This window comes from Anas platyrhynchos, chromosome 3, assembly GCF_047663525.1.
Source record: "Anas platyrhynchos isolate ZD024472 breed Pekin duck chromosome 3, IASCAAS_PekinDuck_T2T, whole genome shotgun sequence".
Taxonomy (NCBI): Eukaryota; Metazoa; Chordata; class Aves; order Anseriformes; family Anatidae; genus Anas; species Anas platyrhynchos.
Genome location: NC_092589.1, coordinates 75,223,587 through 75,239,895, shown reverse-complemented (window position 1 = coordinate 75,239,895; position 16,309 = coordinate 75,223,587). Strand labels below are relative to the sequence as shown.

At 36.3% G+C, this 16,309-nt stretch overlaps 1 protein-coding gene across 3 annotated transcripts in view; it reads right to left on the bottom strand.

Moving 5' to 3' along the window:
- Positions 1–16,309, bottom strand: part of HACE1 (HECT domain and ankyrin repeat containing E3 ubiquitin protein ligase 1) — a 49,207-nt gene that overhangs the window by 12,441 nt on the left and 20,457 nt on the right. For 2 of the 3 annotated variants that reach the window (XM_027454780.3, XM_027454782.3), the window contains 8 exons: positions 13,760–14,006; positions 10,017–10,354; positions 6,925–6,993; positions 6,397–6,484; positions 5,219–5,330; positions 5,022–5,119; positions 4,744–4,831; positions 3,493–3,642 (listed from right to left, as the gene is read on the bottom strand). In XM_027454780.3, coding sequence (XP_027310581.1) covers positions 3,493–3,642; positions 4,744–4,831; positions 5,022–5,119; positions 5,219–5,330; positions 6,397–6,484; positions 6,925–6,993; positions 10,017–10,354; positions 13,760–14,006 — 1,190 coding nt within the window. The remainder of the gene's footprint in view (positions 1–3,492; positions 3,643–4,743; positions 4,832–5,021; positions 5,120–5,218; positions 5,331–6,396; positions 6,485–6,924; positions 6,994–10,016; positions 10,355–13,759; positions 14,007–16,309) is intronic. The other variant, XM_027454781.3, reaches the window with a different exon arrangement.

Genomic DNA, 16,309 nt, shown 5'->3' with positions numbered 1-16,309 from the left:
GTACTTTGAAAATTCTTTCACCCTTCAGCTTTCTTTTTAATCCGTTGCTACAAGACCTACTGTTCAGTTGAGAAAAATAAAAATTTACAGAAATTTCACGTTTTCAAGCTGAATTTGCAAGTCAGTGAGAAGCAAATAAATAAATTTTATAATTTTTCAATTATAAAAAATAAATTAATTCAGAGCTGCTAGAAGTTTGGTTTCCAACCAAGTATGGAAACTGCCTATTTATATGCCCTTCACAAACACAGCACTCAAGAACAAATTTGAGCAAACATGTCCAGAACAAGTTGCCTAAGTTTGCACCAAAGAACTGCCTCTTCACTACACAAGAAAGCAAATCCAAATACCTTTATGAAGGCAGATAGTTTAGATAACTATCAAGATAGATAAATACTTGGAAAGAGGTTAGGGGGTGCAGGTATTAGTAGGTAAAGAGAAAAGCAAATGACTGGGAAGTACTCCCTCTGCTTCACCACCTTCCATCCATTTGTGAAGCGTTACACAAATGTTCTATCAGTAGAGGTCTTCACATGCTATGGACAGCAGAAGCAGCACCCACAACAGTTACACAGAATTCAAAGGTTAACAGCTGGTGCAAACATGTAAATGCAAAAACCATGTTACAGGATTCCACTGGAAGTTCTGACTTGTGCTGAAATGTTGCACACAAGAACTGTAAGGCATCGTTTTTTTCTGATAAAACTTTGCAACATTCCAGTTTAAGAGATGGGCAGATAATTAACTAATGGATTTTCACTGTTATCTCTCCAAAAAAAAAGTTTAATAGCTGTCTAGTAGCTTCTAAATGACTGTCTAGTAGTTTCTAAAGGACTTTCACTTTTCCCTATTATTAAGCATATGTGCATTTCACATATGAAATGTGGAAATAATGTCATCTCTGGGGAACATAAGCAAACCATGGGTAACAAAACAGACTGAAAAGCAGAAATCAGACTCCTTTAGACAAAAAAAAAACAAACACCTAAGTACAGTGTCAAGAGGAAACTACACTTGTAGTCAGCAAGTTGTGATACCAAAGCACTAAGCTCCCTCAACTGCTTGACAGATATTTTACCGATCAATAAAGACTCAAACCAGACAGCTACAAAGAAACTCCATCAGTTTCATCAGGACAAGATTCTAGTCCCCCTGAGATACGTGCATGAAGTATTCAAGGATTTATAAGGTCCCTAACTCAAAGTCCACTGACCCAGAAAATAATTTTCACTTTTGCTCATAATATTTCACAGGGTTTTTCTTAATATACTTGATTCTACCAGGAGATAGCACGGTTAGGAATTTACCAGTTACGTTCCTATGTGTCTTTGCAGGCTGGATATGGAAGTTTCTCTTTCAAAAAGGAAATGGAGCTCTCTCCTTAGAGAAACAACAAAGTAACTGGATAACAACACTAGTGAAATTATCTTCTCTTCCCATTTAAGTAGGGAGCATACAGACACAGAACAGGAAACCTAAGAGGCCTTATTAATTTCTGCCTATATTTCTGCCTTAGTTCTAGATCTGTAGTAGAGTGCAATCCTTATAAGCAAAAGAAGCTAGAAAGTAATGTTTAAGTTCTCAAACAGAAATCGCACCAACGGCATATCTAAAGTTATAAACCACATTAGCTGGGTTATCACTGAAGCTGGAGATCTCTCCTTGCCTACAAGCTATCGTGGAAAGATCTCATCAGGGTGAAAAAAGGTGCTGTCTCAAAAAGCAGGCCACATTTGTTCATGTAGGTTTCAGCTTCTACTTACGGCAATTCCACTTCACACCTTCTCTAGACACAGAGAGAAGAGTTCCTTTGAAAGTTCATAGTACTCCTTGGGTAGAGGTGTTACCACACAACAAGTGGATTCAGTGCTATCATCAGGAAAAGCAAGTAAAAATCAAGGATCTCAGTGTATGGTAAGAAACCAAAGGAAGGAAACTGGTCTCGTGCTTCAAGAGGAGATCTAATATTCGGTTACTCAGGGCCTCACAGATAGCTGAAGGGAACCTCTACTATGTCTGAAACCTGGTAACTTATATTTGGCGTGAACAACAGTAAGTATAATCCATAGCTGAGCCTGAACCAAAAAGTAAAGAAAACAAACTGAATGTACACAAACCTCTGGAGAATTCCAGGATGTCTGCTCAACAGAACAGCAAGGCCTTATTAAGAGGGACTTATTAACAGAGAGAGATCTTATTAACAGAGACTAATCACTAACGTTTGGTTTGGAATGGTGATATGCTCTGTTAGAAGACACACCGTCTTTGCTCTCAGCTGCCAACTGCTGATTTACATATTGTGCTGATTTCTCACTTCAGCAAAAATATCATTCTGCGACGTGAGTAAGAAGCAAAAGAACATATCTGGTAACCGGAGGTGACAGCCTTAAATTTCAGAAGTGGCAGACATCTTTAAATGGGGAAAATAAGAATAGGTTATTTTAGCAAAATGAAAAAAAAAAAAAAAGGAAACAGTGCATCATCTTGTTAATTCAGATACCACGAAACCTAGTATGTAATCAGAATTCAAACTACAAAAGAACCAAAATTAATTAGCAGTCATCTCCAAAAGAGGTCACAAGAGCAACACTTGACTATTCTCAAAGCATGTAAGTAAACAGCAAAAAAAATACTTTCATTTGTGAATACATCACATAGAGATTAGACTGTGATCGTTCTTCTGCTCATACACAGAAATCTCTTGATGAGAGGCCAACTCTTAAGTCAGTGCCAAGTTGTGTTATACAAAGAAATGTCTGCTTTGGAACCCTTCTCTTACATGAAGGATCAATGACTACGGGATCCTGATGGGTCACTGCCAATGTAATGCTGCTTCATGCTGGTGTCCTCCATCTCTTCTTGCCCAGTACAAGAATCACCATCCCACAGCAGAAAGCAGTGCTGAGGGAGGTAAGTAAACATATCCCTAGTCTTATGCAAGATCTTGACAAAAATGACTGCGGCTGCATCATGAGACTGCAACACTGTTACGTGAACACTTTCACGGAAGAGAAACAGTAAATCTGAAACTCCTTGATCTGTTCCAGACTCAGCAAACATCAAGAAAAAAGATTGCAGATAAACAGAGCGATTATAAATATATTAAAAAAAAAAAAAGAGACTGAGATCCAATCCCTTGAAAGCCTTGCTAAGACTTAAAGAGTGGCTCTTGAGGAAAAGCAAGACTCCTTATCCATGTTCTTCAGGAAAAGTAAAACACCACACTATCTTACACCTCCAAAGGAGATTAAGGAATAGCACTTAAAGAGAAAGGAAATTCTGCATGCTGTGGCAGTTCATGAGAGGCTCAGACTGAAATAGCAATCACTGCCATATCATGCTGTAACTCTGATGTTCATAGAAGATTAGCAAAACTTTTATTTATTTCCAAGACTTTTTCCCACTTTCAAGCACGCACACACAACTTAAAAAGGAAGTTTACTGCTCAGATGATTGTTATGACTAATAAACAGGATTAAAATAAAACCATACCAAGAATATGTTTGTAGAATGACCTAGTGAAGTAAATGTTCACCAACTGCCTGTGATTCAGAGCTAGTCCCAGGATCTGGCCTGCAAAACGGAAGTAGTTCAAATGATCTGGATTTACAGAAGAGTTGCTGTTTGGCTGGAAAGTTGTTCCTGTAAAATAAAAACATTACTCGTTTCTTCATCATCATCATCATCATCATTATTAAACTGAAGTTTGTATTTGTTGAATAAGCTAACCATCTAAAAGCACGAAGTTTTATTCTGCAGTTCTGGAAAACTGGTGTTTTTTTTTGTTTGTTTTTCTGTCAAAAACACATCAGAAGGAAATGTATTAGAATGCAATGCCATCATACTGTCACAGTGACACTGCTTAGCCACTCTCCAAGGCAACACTGAATTAATTATCATCAGCACAAGGATAACAGTCACGATCTGCTAAACTTGTCTTCCATCTTGTTGTATTTTTACATGCATTTTTTGCTCAATCTAATGGCCCACACTTTTACCAATTTGTACTCAAACAAAGGATCAGACTATATTCACTTTCTTCCACCTGGCTCCAGCCAGATGCAGACAAGAGATCATCCTGTCCTGGTCTCCTTGGAAGAGACATGCCTGAACTTTTAACTTTCAGAAACTGATCTATGCTTCTGCAGTTGACTGATATCCTTACCACTTCCTAAGACTCTGTAAGGTAGAGAGCAAAACATTTATCACTGCTGCTCATGTGAAATCTTTTATTGAGAAAGATTTGCTGTGCATGAAGCACCCAAAAGACAAAAAGTCAAATAAAAGGTAGATGCATGGAGACCAACATCTGGTTTTACCACAAAAGTGAACTGCTTGACTTTGTGGTTCTAAAAAGAAATAAAGTAATATCTCCACAGTTCCTTTACAACTGCAAGAGAAAGGAAAACATTTTCTATGCTGCTATCAAAGTGTTATGTCCCTCTAATACCAGGCAGAAATAGAATGGAATCATTAAACAGCATAGACTCATTAAAACTAACAACTCACTGTCCTCTTATAAAAGAAGAGCAAAATTATGGAATTTTCAAATTAAAAATCATTCCTATTTATAAAAATGTATGTTGAACAGCTCACTTCTCTATATATGAAAACAATTCTGTCAGTCTCACTTTTTTTTTTTAAAGTAGCAATGTTACATCCTGCAATCAATTGAGTGAGTCTCACATTATTAAGATGCTTTTATGAAAGATGCTCTAAAATCAGAGAAAAAAAAGGACATACCATCAGCTGACTGGGTAAATAAGGCATAATCTGGGTTAACTATTTCACTGGATAAAATATCAAACCACTCACGCACCACACCCTGTCCCTGCATGTCAAAAAAATAAAATATATTAGTATCTAGAACTTCCACTGGGTAGTTAAGCTAGGTAACTACATTTCTTAATAAAGCATAAAAGTTATTTTAAGCATGGATTTAATTCAAAACAATACTCATGAAAAACAAAATTAGTATTTCCATATATAGCAATAAAGGAAAACCATGACATTTTACCTACCATGCCCTCTTCTCCATGAAATCGCACAGCAATGCCTTGCTTTAGTTTTGCACAATTTGCTTTAGAGACAACTTCACAGCTACTCCTAAAAATAGAATCTGAATACAAAGAGCCAATTAATTTTATGTCTTAATTCATTTTATTTCAATATATTTCTGTATTTTTTAAGAGACACTCTTCTGTTTCTAGCACAATACCTCTGTGAACCAGAAGGATGTCATTTTCATTGACAGGCCTGTGCACCATGTCTGAATCTGGTTGCCCCGAATGCAGATGTTCATAGAACCATTCACAGCGATCTTTAAATGGCTGCAAAACAAGAGGTAAACCACATTACACAGATGCATTCAAATACATAATTCCTACCTCCTAAGCACAGCTAGAAAACACTGTTCCATCTACACACCAGGAAGCACTTTTTACTGCATGAGTGACAGAGCACTGGTACAGGTTGCCCAGAGAGGCTGTGGAGATGTTCAAAAACTACATAGAAACGGTCGTGGGCAAGCAGCTCTGGGTGTCCCTGCTTGAGCAGAGGGTTGGACCAGATAGCCTCACCTCCAGAGGCCCTTTCCCACCACAGCCATCCTGTGATTCTGTGAAAATGGTTATGCACACCACTGATGCATTCTGAGATGTGCAGAGAGTTCCTCAGTACTACCTTAGTAAGCCATACAGTTTTTAGGGAAGTGGAAAGGACTAGACTTGCTGAAGAAAGGCCAAGTGCTTGCTGAAATCTTGGATGCAGAAAGACTGGACCATCAGCTATACAGAAGTGGCTGTCAGACTACAAAACCCCTAAGAAAAAGACCACAAAACTTTCCCACATTAAACCAAAAAGTGAATTTAGGTTATCAATACATCAATATTTTACTTAAAAAAAAAAAACACAAAACACACCCATCCACAATTAACCAATGAAACGGTACGAAGTGCAACGCTACAACATTTTTCACTGAAGGAGCTGCCACTAATTAATTATGGCATAATCAACTAATAATGGTGTATTCACCCTGTGGTTTGTCTCAAAATTGAAGTCACTTAAAGAAGACTGTTTTAAAGCTCAATTTATTAGATGTAATTAAGTGAAGTTAACTTTCTATTATGAAATTTATGTACAAATTGGACTTTTGAGACACATTTAACACCGGTAATCTAAAACGAACTTGCACATAAATTTTTAAGAATTTAAAGAAGAGAAGTCTGTATGCCCCATGTCTATTTAATCTGATCTTTCAGCATCCCAGATTCAGAAGCACTGGAGGCCACATTTTGTTCTTCCATCCCCCCCAAGTGGATGTATTTACTTGTTTTTAAACCAAATTACTCTCTTTATACTCACAGAAATTTTAACTAAATATCTATTGACATTTACCTGAGCCTTTATGATGTGCATAAATCTGGACATTAGTTCAGGACACTCAAGAAGGAAATGGAAGTGATCAAAAATTATTTTGGGATTTCTGAAAGAAAAATACTTTAGGTTAGAAGCCTATTAGTCAGAGATCTAATAATAATGCTTCATGATACATTAAGTCTACATAAAGAGACAATGCAACTAGTCCTATAGAACAGTTCCAATAGACTCTCTATCTTGTAATGTTTTTTTGTTTCCAAATGACTTGTACTACCTCATCCTCTGTACACAGAGGATACAAGCAGCTCTCCAAATAGAAGACATGGTTATAAACTGGGTAGTCCCTGAGAAACTGAGAACAGCCAAGTGTGCTAAGATGGTGACTTCTCTAAGAAGTCATAAAATACATGAGGAAGAATCAAAGTTTTTATCTGCCTTGAAATAGAAGACTTTATTTGGAACAAAGAAGAAGAAATAATTTGATTATGAAGTTTGAAATACTTTGGACACACAAAAAAAAGAAACTCCCCATTCCTTGAAACTTACCGGTTAACAAAACACTTAAGGACATCATCATGCTTACAAACAAATTCTATAAAGCGAGGCGATGTCATCCTGTTCAAAGAAAATCGTAAGATACTTCTGTTTAGAGAAATTGAAAAGAATTTGAATTACATACACTATTGCAATCTCCTTTTTAATAAAATGCTATGCAAATAAAAACTGATGGTTTTAACGAGTCAATCATTAAATGAAATACTCGGCAGCATTAAGATTTCATAAACCAATGGAAAAGGCAAAAATGCCAATGATCAAGACAATCAAGCAACCTGCCAAATACAAAGTTCAAAGTAATGGAGATGCACAGCTTTGCATTGAATCATTCCAGCTTTCAGTACAACAAGGGAAACATTGTATTGAAACATATATGGAAGGACTAATATTATATGCACAATACATATTATACATTGTTCTATATTCTTGTTCATTGGGTAAAACTCCCACCACACACCTTGTAATTATAGTAAATGAGGAAAAGAGCGAGGAAGAAATAAAATTACAGTGAACTCATTAATAATGGGGGGCAAGGTGGAGTTTAATGGTTTCTTAAGGGAATAAAACTGCTTGCCATGTAAGCATCTTGTACACTAGTAGACGAGTTTATTTTTTCCTCCTATGTTTGGAGAACTTGGTTGCAAACTTTACACCATTTGTTTACATCTATGTTCTGTGCTTTTCAGAAAGAAATACTTAATTAGGTCCTTTAGTGTGTGCATGAGCTAACGAATACTTGCAACCAAGGCTAAAACCCTCTCATCCATCCAGTGCCTAGAAAGGTTGTGAAAAATGGTGCTTTAAAAAGTACAAGATAGCAATCCTAGAAAACCTCTGAAAAATTACTAGAGCTCCACAAGTTATTAAAAAAATTGACCACTAAACCAAAAAGTCTGAAAATAACTGTTCCACACATCAGTTAAGACAAAACGAGCCGCTCTTTTGTATTAAAAAAAAAAAAGAGCTATTTTCCTTTTTCTCCCTTATCCTGTTTTGAAAAAACAAAACTCAGCACATCCCTCCCCTAACTCCAAAAAAAAAACAACAAACAAGTGGAGAAAATCTTCCAGGCAGAGACAGAGTACGAACATTTTACAGACACCACTTCTGGTCTGAGAGATGGTCTGAAAGTATTGAACAACTAAGAGAGGGGTCTTCCCTGAAAGGAGATGAACTCTCTTTACACTCTGTATGGCGATTTATGGTTGAGATGCAATTTACAAAGAGGAAAAACTTTGTATGCATTCTTAGGGTTTGATGCTGAAAACATCGCTTTTCAGTATACTGACAAAGAATGCCTAGATTCAATAGCACCAGCAAAGCAATCATAACAAGAAAATAACCTTAATGTTTCTAATGCTTTCAAAGCTCAAGTGCTAACCCTCTATTTACATTCAGTAACTCGTCAGCCAGCTAATTTTCCATTTAAGCATGAAATATCTTCTTTATTTTATGAATATTAAGAACAATGGAAAACTATGGGCTCTGTTTATTCTCCTCGATTAAAACAAGACGCTCAAACTTAACAATAGAGCCATTTTCTATCTGAAAATGTCATTTGTTGGAATTTCAAAAGTTATTTGAAGATGACAGCAGGAACGACTTGCAGTGTTGTGCCATTTTACTATGCCATATTACTATGAAAACTTCAGTAAAGCGGAATAATTCTCACATTTCTACACCTCCCTACGAAGTTCTGAAAAACCCTAAAGAAACTCAGAATTTTGGTGTGCTCTACCTTACTTTCCTGCATCCCAAGGAGTCATCCCAGTTATCAATCAGTCACTGAAACAGTTCTTACTCTCCTGGCTTCTACAAATAACAACTCTCAATTAAGCCTACATAGTATTCACGTGGTTTTTTTTTCTCTAATCTGAGTGTAAAGCACACAGAGGGACAGAACTAGTGGGCAAAGCCCATTAGCAAGTCAGCATGGTAGAGGAAGACAGCCTCATATTTAATCTTGGTATAAACAGATAAATCAAGGGGAAAAAATGTACTTATTCACTTCCATAAACATTTCTGCTTTTCATTTGGCTGTCATAAATAAGCCTTTATTGTCATTTTATCTTAGTACAGTTTGATAGAGTTGTCAACAGAAATAGATTACAAGCAGTTTCTTATTTAAGGTGGAGTAAAATTAGAAGTCAAAGTACTGAGCTGTTCGTTAAATGTGCCACTTCCAGAGCATCTTCCAGAATGCCCACGGAAGGGCATACACCAGACAGACAGCACTGGCTGATTTGAGAACTTCTATTTCACTACATGTGGCAGAGAAAGTAAAATCCTTTCAGCAGCAGGCAATAACCAAGAGTTGTCATGTTGCAGGAACCTCACTTCAAGATTCCTCAGGTAGCTGATCACACCTCCACACTTCCCTACTCCTCCACTCAAGAGGGCCAAAGGATGTTTTCATTCACTTGACAAATATAATCCCTAACCAACCTGGACAGACCAAGACCTCAGCTACAGTAGACAGACACTACTTTTTTTTCCTTTTAAACCAGACGCTGATGGTATCAAACTTACATAAGCTGTGATGTTTGCTCCACACAATATAACATTTGCCAATGTGTTGCAGAATTCCAAGCCAGTGTTACTTTGAGATGAAGGGCTGCTTATTATAAACTTCTGCAATACAGGCAAATGAGTTCTGTCTCAGCTGTCATTTTCATATACAATGATAATCTGCATGTTTTCTGAGCTCAATGATAGCTGTTGTTGGATAATCACATTAAACTTAGGGATATTTTCATTTTAATAACCAATAGCGGAAACAGCTCAGTTTCAGGTGACCAAAATTACATTTCCTGCATGTATCCCACATGATTAAAAAGAGCTATTAGACATTCAATATGTATCCTGCTCCAATGCTGTTACTTTCATAGGTAGCAGCACTATGCAAAATTTGCTGTGCTGTTCGGTGCCATTAAAGCAGAGAAAAAAATAGACCTAGTGAATGCATTAGGAAGTACATCCTTGAGTGCCATTAATATCATCTGGTCAGCATGAACGTTCTTCCAAGAAAGTACATCTGATTCTAAAATCGTAATAGTTCAGTTAACAAACAAGATCTTCCTTACCCCTGAGGCATCTGACAGGAGCAGCACATATAAAATGCTTGAATGACAGCACTTAGCCTGTTTGCTGTCATGGAGATAACATCCTGGCAATCAGCACAAGCTTCCTGCTTCCCGGCAACTTCATATGTTTTCGAGTCCCCTGTGTCAGTGGATAGCTCTTTTGTGCTCTCAGTTCCTGCAGTGGCAAAGGAAGGAGTAGGAGTAGCATCCTGGTGATCTGGTCCTTTTTGCTTCAGCAAAATAGAAGTAATGTTGGCAGAGTCCCTTTTGTTTTTCATCAGCTCTGTGGCTATAAGAACTAGCCATTCATCCAAAGAGTGCCAGAGCAATTCTAGTGGCTGCAATAAATACATGCAAAAAAAAGACAAAAAGGAGCATGTTCACATTTGTTAAGACAATTATGACGTCATTAATATTAAGGCAAATAAATATCATGCACATTTAAAAGCTTTAAATGATATTTCAGAAGTCAAGTTAGAGATAAGACTCAAATATTCATTAAAAAATCTACTTGTAGCCACAGAGCACAGAGAGAGAATTTCATATATACTGAAAACAAGGTAGAGATGTAGTAAAGGTAAAATAATTTAGGAAGAGTAAAACACTGAGCTGCTTAACACAGTTTGGCCTCACTGCTGTTACACAGCACAGTACTGCCAGACAGTTGCATTCAAGCAGAGACAGTAATATACACCTTTAGTTTTAAGAATAAGAGCTTATCAGGTGTTTGTTGGGTTTTTTTTTAAGGTCTTGGTCAAAGAAGTTCACCCCACAAGGTGGATGGATGGAGCAAACCCTAGACAAAGCCACTGAGATTCAGATTCATGCACATATTCACTAAGTTGTGCTTTATGCGTGGAATAAGATCACACAGCTCTTTTTGATAGCATCCCAGATGTCTCAGGTTGGGGGGTCACTAATACCTAGCTTCATGAAATAGAAAGAATTATTAATAGAATCTCAGAGCCATTTTTAAAGTTATGCCTTTCATTTGAACAAAGTCACTCCTTACTCACTACCACCATCTTAGAACCAATATAAATGAAACCTAGCCCAACTGCATTGTCACACATCTGCTCTCAGGTGCAGACCTACTACAGACTGCAAGACCTGCGGCTTTCTTATAAGCATTTCAAAAGCCATGAGGACTGACTGTGCTGCTCCTTAACACTGCTTAAGGGGACATTTCACAAGCATACATTTTGAGTACAGGGAGACTTCTAACTGTAGTCTTCAACAGCATTTCACAAGCAAAAGTGAACATTAACACAATCCCTTTTTTATATATTACTGCTGCATCAACATTTTTCATCAATGAAAGAATTTAAGGACTTCTCAGGTATTGGAAAAAATATCTTCTAAACCTGCCTTTAAAAGTAGGAGTTATTTGCAGCATAGAGAAATCTAAGTATACAGTATTTGGAGAATTATCAGTATACCTAATAACCAACCATATGTTTTCAGTACACAATAAACGACTTCCCATAAAAGCTGTGTTGAAATGTACTGTTAAATGCTTCCATTGGAAATTTACTGTTAAATGTTTCCATTAAATGAAATGCTTCCATTTTCTCCAATAAGAAATTTGAGGAAAGAAAGACAGTCTGATCTCCAAGACTAGTAGGTTTTGCTCTAAGTATCATATCAAACTACCTTCTGCTTGTACCCCTAGTGACCTCCTGTTAATCTAGGTGATGATTTGAGTAACTCCAGCACACATTTTCTACATAAACATCTAACATACAAGATCAAGTTGGCTTCTATCTTAGACCTATCTGGTATATATGCCACAAGACATAACACAGAAGGATTTCCCTTATTTTCCAAGGGAAAATAAGATTCACTGAATATATGGAAGAATGAAGATACAGCTGTTCTTAATGTATGACAACTAGGTAGAGAAACTAGGTAGTTTTCTACTAGAATATTCCACCTCTCCAAAATGTATTTTCTTCTCCCAATCTTGTCAGATACTGTTTTGCTGCTGATATCCCAGCTTTTACTGCTAATTTTCCTACAGACTTAGTATGCCTTTCAGAATTTGCAATTCATTTTTTTTTCAAAGCTAGTTTTTCACTGATTCTGATCGCAAACTCATTCAGCGGTTTAGTCAAGAAAAAAAAGCCAGTAAGGCCTGACTAATGTTCCGCTGTGTATCTCACAAGGGTACCAGAAGAGAGAACCCCCGGCACTGCTACCCCAACAACCCCTCCAAATAGAAGTTTCTCGATCTCAATCACTCTTGAAAGGAGGCAGTATGGAGCAGCAGATAAGCATCCTATACAATAAGGCAAAGCAGTATCTGCAGGTCTTTACTTGTTCAAATAAACAGCATTCAAAGAAAGGGGGTGGTGACCTGTCTCACTTTGTGCTTTGGAAAGTACTGACGGAAAACCTTACATACGACATGAACCAGCAGTCTGAAAGACTTGTTTTCTCCCAATAAAAACTATCAAAACTGAGATTGTCTAGGACATACATCCCACAACTGAATCCTAAGATTAACAGTAAATTCCAATTTAAAACTGCTTCCCTTTACGATTTTCAATACAGATCTTAAGTTTAAATCTTTAAGTTCTGCACTGACTTTTGTTTAAATACAGATTTAACTTCTGGTCTGGGTCAGCAACCTCTATGGTTTCTCTACCAGACTGTACTTAAAAAGTATCTCTGTTCCACTGACCTGCAAATACTAGCACCAATGAAGGCATACAACAACCAGGTCTTCCAGTACCATTGTAATATTTATCAACATAATAATTCAGAGATACAGTGGGGAGTTTTCCCTTCTCCCAAAAGGAAAAGGGAATCACCAGTACCACATTTTCTTCCTTCTTTCCAAGGGAAGAAGTTTAAACAAAAACTGAGCTACTTAACTAAACACAGCTGGAATTAGAGCATCATCTTTCATCAACTTATCAATAGTTTTAAAAAAAACTATTTTTAGTTTTAAAAATACTGTAATAAAACTGTTTTAAAAATCGTTAGAAATAATCTGATAAACACACCAGACCACCAAAAAACTGCAGAAATTTCAAAATACCCTGTTTTCAGAACACCCTGAAAGAAATGCGAATGTTAAGGAAAATTGTTATGTAAACTAAGAACGAACCACAGAATCATTAGGTTGGAATAGACCTCCAAGATCACCTAGTCCAACCTATATGAACTATATAAGAACTGGCATCTAAATTTAAAAACAACTTTCAAAAATTAAATGTCTAAATGACTAAAGCCTAAGGCACATGTTTGAAAGCAGATAAAAAAACAAGAATCTTGTGAGGGTAATAGTAAGCTGGCACATTTTAAAGCATATAGTAATAAAATCAAGAATAACTTGGGGAAAAAAATCATCATCAGTAAGAAAAACAAAGAGATTAAGAATTCAATTATTTCAGTCTATTTTGCAAAGCTAGATAAAACTGAATGGTAAGAAACACCAATAAATAGCATTTTGAAGTTACAGTAATACATTATTTTATATTGCTTAATATTACCACATTCTGAGATTACTACATTCTTAAATAAAATACTACAACTTTTAAAAATCTTACCAAAATCAGCTGAGCAACTAAACCTTTAACATCTGATAAACAATACATTAAAATTAAACAAGAAATAAAAAGAAACCATAAGATGAAATGTGCATCAACGGTTAAATGAATCCAATGGAAAATATAACTAAAGAGAAGGAAAGAGGTAGGCTTAACTTAAGAAGGGGTAGGGACATCAACCAAACTTACTTCCTGTTCATGAGATGTCTGATTAATGAATGCATGCTTTGTGAAATTCATCTCTTTAACGTCTATCTTCCTAACAACATCATATACTTTTCTGACCTTGAACACCTGACTTCTTGGAGTTTTATTTCCATTGTAGCCCATGTCATTTCCATTACTGGGAGAGGATGGGCCAATGCGAAAGACATGGCAAAATATCCTCACGATCCTTAAGAGACTCTTCATTTGAGCTTCATAATTACTTGACAAGCTGGGGGAAAAAATGGAATATTTAAGTTTCTTTTCCTAGATGAAACAATGTAGTATATTAAGGAGTAAGCAATCTAATGTTAGGGTCTGATCACATGCTGAAAAAAACCCTGTTCTTTAAACCCCATTAAATTTACACTTTTACATCCTGAACCAGCCCCCAAAATCAAATATAAGCACTATAATTTTATGAACATCTACTCAAAATTTTAACTCAAAGTTAAATAAGACCAGCAAATTCCAGATCTTGCAAAATATTTTATTAGTTTTTATGCATATGTACACTGCTTATGAGCCACTGTTAAGAAATTGAGCTTACTACAGTAAGGATCTCAATACATGAAACAAATTGGGATATCCAGTTGAAATCATTTTTCAATTCAGAAAAGACTGCATGCAATGATAAATTGTACTGATTAATCAGATACGCTGCCACAGCCCATCCTGATCTAACTACTGTCCTAAACACTCATTAACTACCTTAATCAGATAAGGTGTCAGAATGATAAAGATGTTGCTGCTTTACTCAAGGAAAAACAAATGACCTAGAAGATATTATTTAAGAGTATCTTTTATTTCTAATTTAATAAATATATTAGAAGTTTTATGCCTTATTAACTGAACTGGCCAAGAATGAAATCTCTAAGAATTCCTTTACCACAAATACAGTGAAGAATCTGAGATGTTCATGAGTTCATGCACAGGCAAAACATTCTCAAATTCATCTTAGTTTTCTTTCTTTAAATCCCAAAAGGTAAGAATTCTTCAATCCTAAACACATAATAAAATCTGTAAGAAATTAAAACTACTTCTACTCAACTCTACGCAGTTCTGAGAGCAGCTCTGAGGCAAAGGACTTGGGGGTGTTGGATGATGAAAAACTCGACGTGAGCCAGCAAAGGGCACTTGGAACCCAGAAAGCATGCTATGTCCTGGACTGCATCAAAAGCTTTGGGCAACCTGCTCTGGTGGGAGGTGTCCCTGCCCACGGCAGAGGGGTTGGAACTAGTTGGTCTTTCAGGTCGTTTCCAACACAAACTATTCTGTGATTCTATTATATACATATATGATATTCATAAGGGTGTATATATTCAATTCTATCCTTAAAGTACTCACGATTTAAATGCATTCTTTCTAACTATAATACCACTACAAACCAGAAGATAGACACCTTAGAGGATGCTTTACAACTCTGATGCAATTACTAACGTGGTAATTCACAAATGTGAAATACACCTGGTTTTAATCTACCTAAAGTCAATCAACGATTTATACTTCTGAATAAAGCTCTTCCCTCAGTGCTCTACAGGCACATTTACAGAAGCAACTCAGACCTCCAAAAAAAAAAAAAAAAAGAAAACACAAACACCTAATGTAGTGCCTTTAAGTTTAGATGGCATTAGAGATTTTTAACATTAGATTAGTTATGCATAGTGTTGCTGGGCAGTCCCTAGGACAACTGTAACATCACAGTACCTTTATCATGACTTCGCTCTCCCTATGGCATGGGATAAAAAAAAGACTTGCTTACAGCACCACATTTTAAATGACTGCCAAAGAGGTATTAAAATAAAAAATAAAATAGACCCACACGGCTGCTAATATTTGTATATTCCTTACCAAACTAACATACAAAATAAAACATTCTTGTCATGATTTAGACTTAAACCAGAAAAGCTTCCAATAAATCTGGATGAGAAAGGAATACAAAGAGTAAAAATGGCAAGAATAGGAAAGTTTAATTTTTAATTAGGTAACGTAAATTCTCTGAGTGGGCCTTAATTACATTACCAGAAGCTGTGCTCACAACTTCAAATTAATGTTTGGAAAAATCTTTGCAAAAGAATCTATAAATACAGGAAATTAACTCAAGAAACTAAGTATTGGAAAAAAAAAATAAACATTTGAATTCAGGTTTATCATCAGCAACAGTGTTTTCTTGGTGTAAACTTCCCTGTTCTCTGGGAAGACAACTCATAAATAGAAAAAAAAACCCTGTTAGTTTACTGAAGTGTTTATAGCATATTTCACTAAGCCCAGCCTTCACCAGCAAGACCAAATCATGTCACATTACAATTATTTCTTGGAAAGAGGAAACAGGCAGTGTAGGTAAAGCTAACTTAACAGGCTCACTGCTGGTGTTCAAGGCAGAAGTCCTCTGACAGAACCTTATCACTCCAGGCTTCCTGCTAGAAGCATTACAAAAATTTACTATAGACACTTCCAAACTAAACAACGAACAGATCCAACAGCAGTGGTCTGATGGTTAACACGCAAGAAACTAACACTCCCATGCTCCTAGTT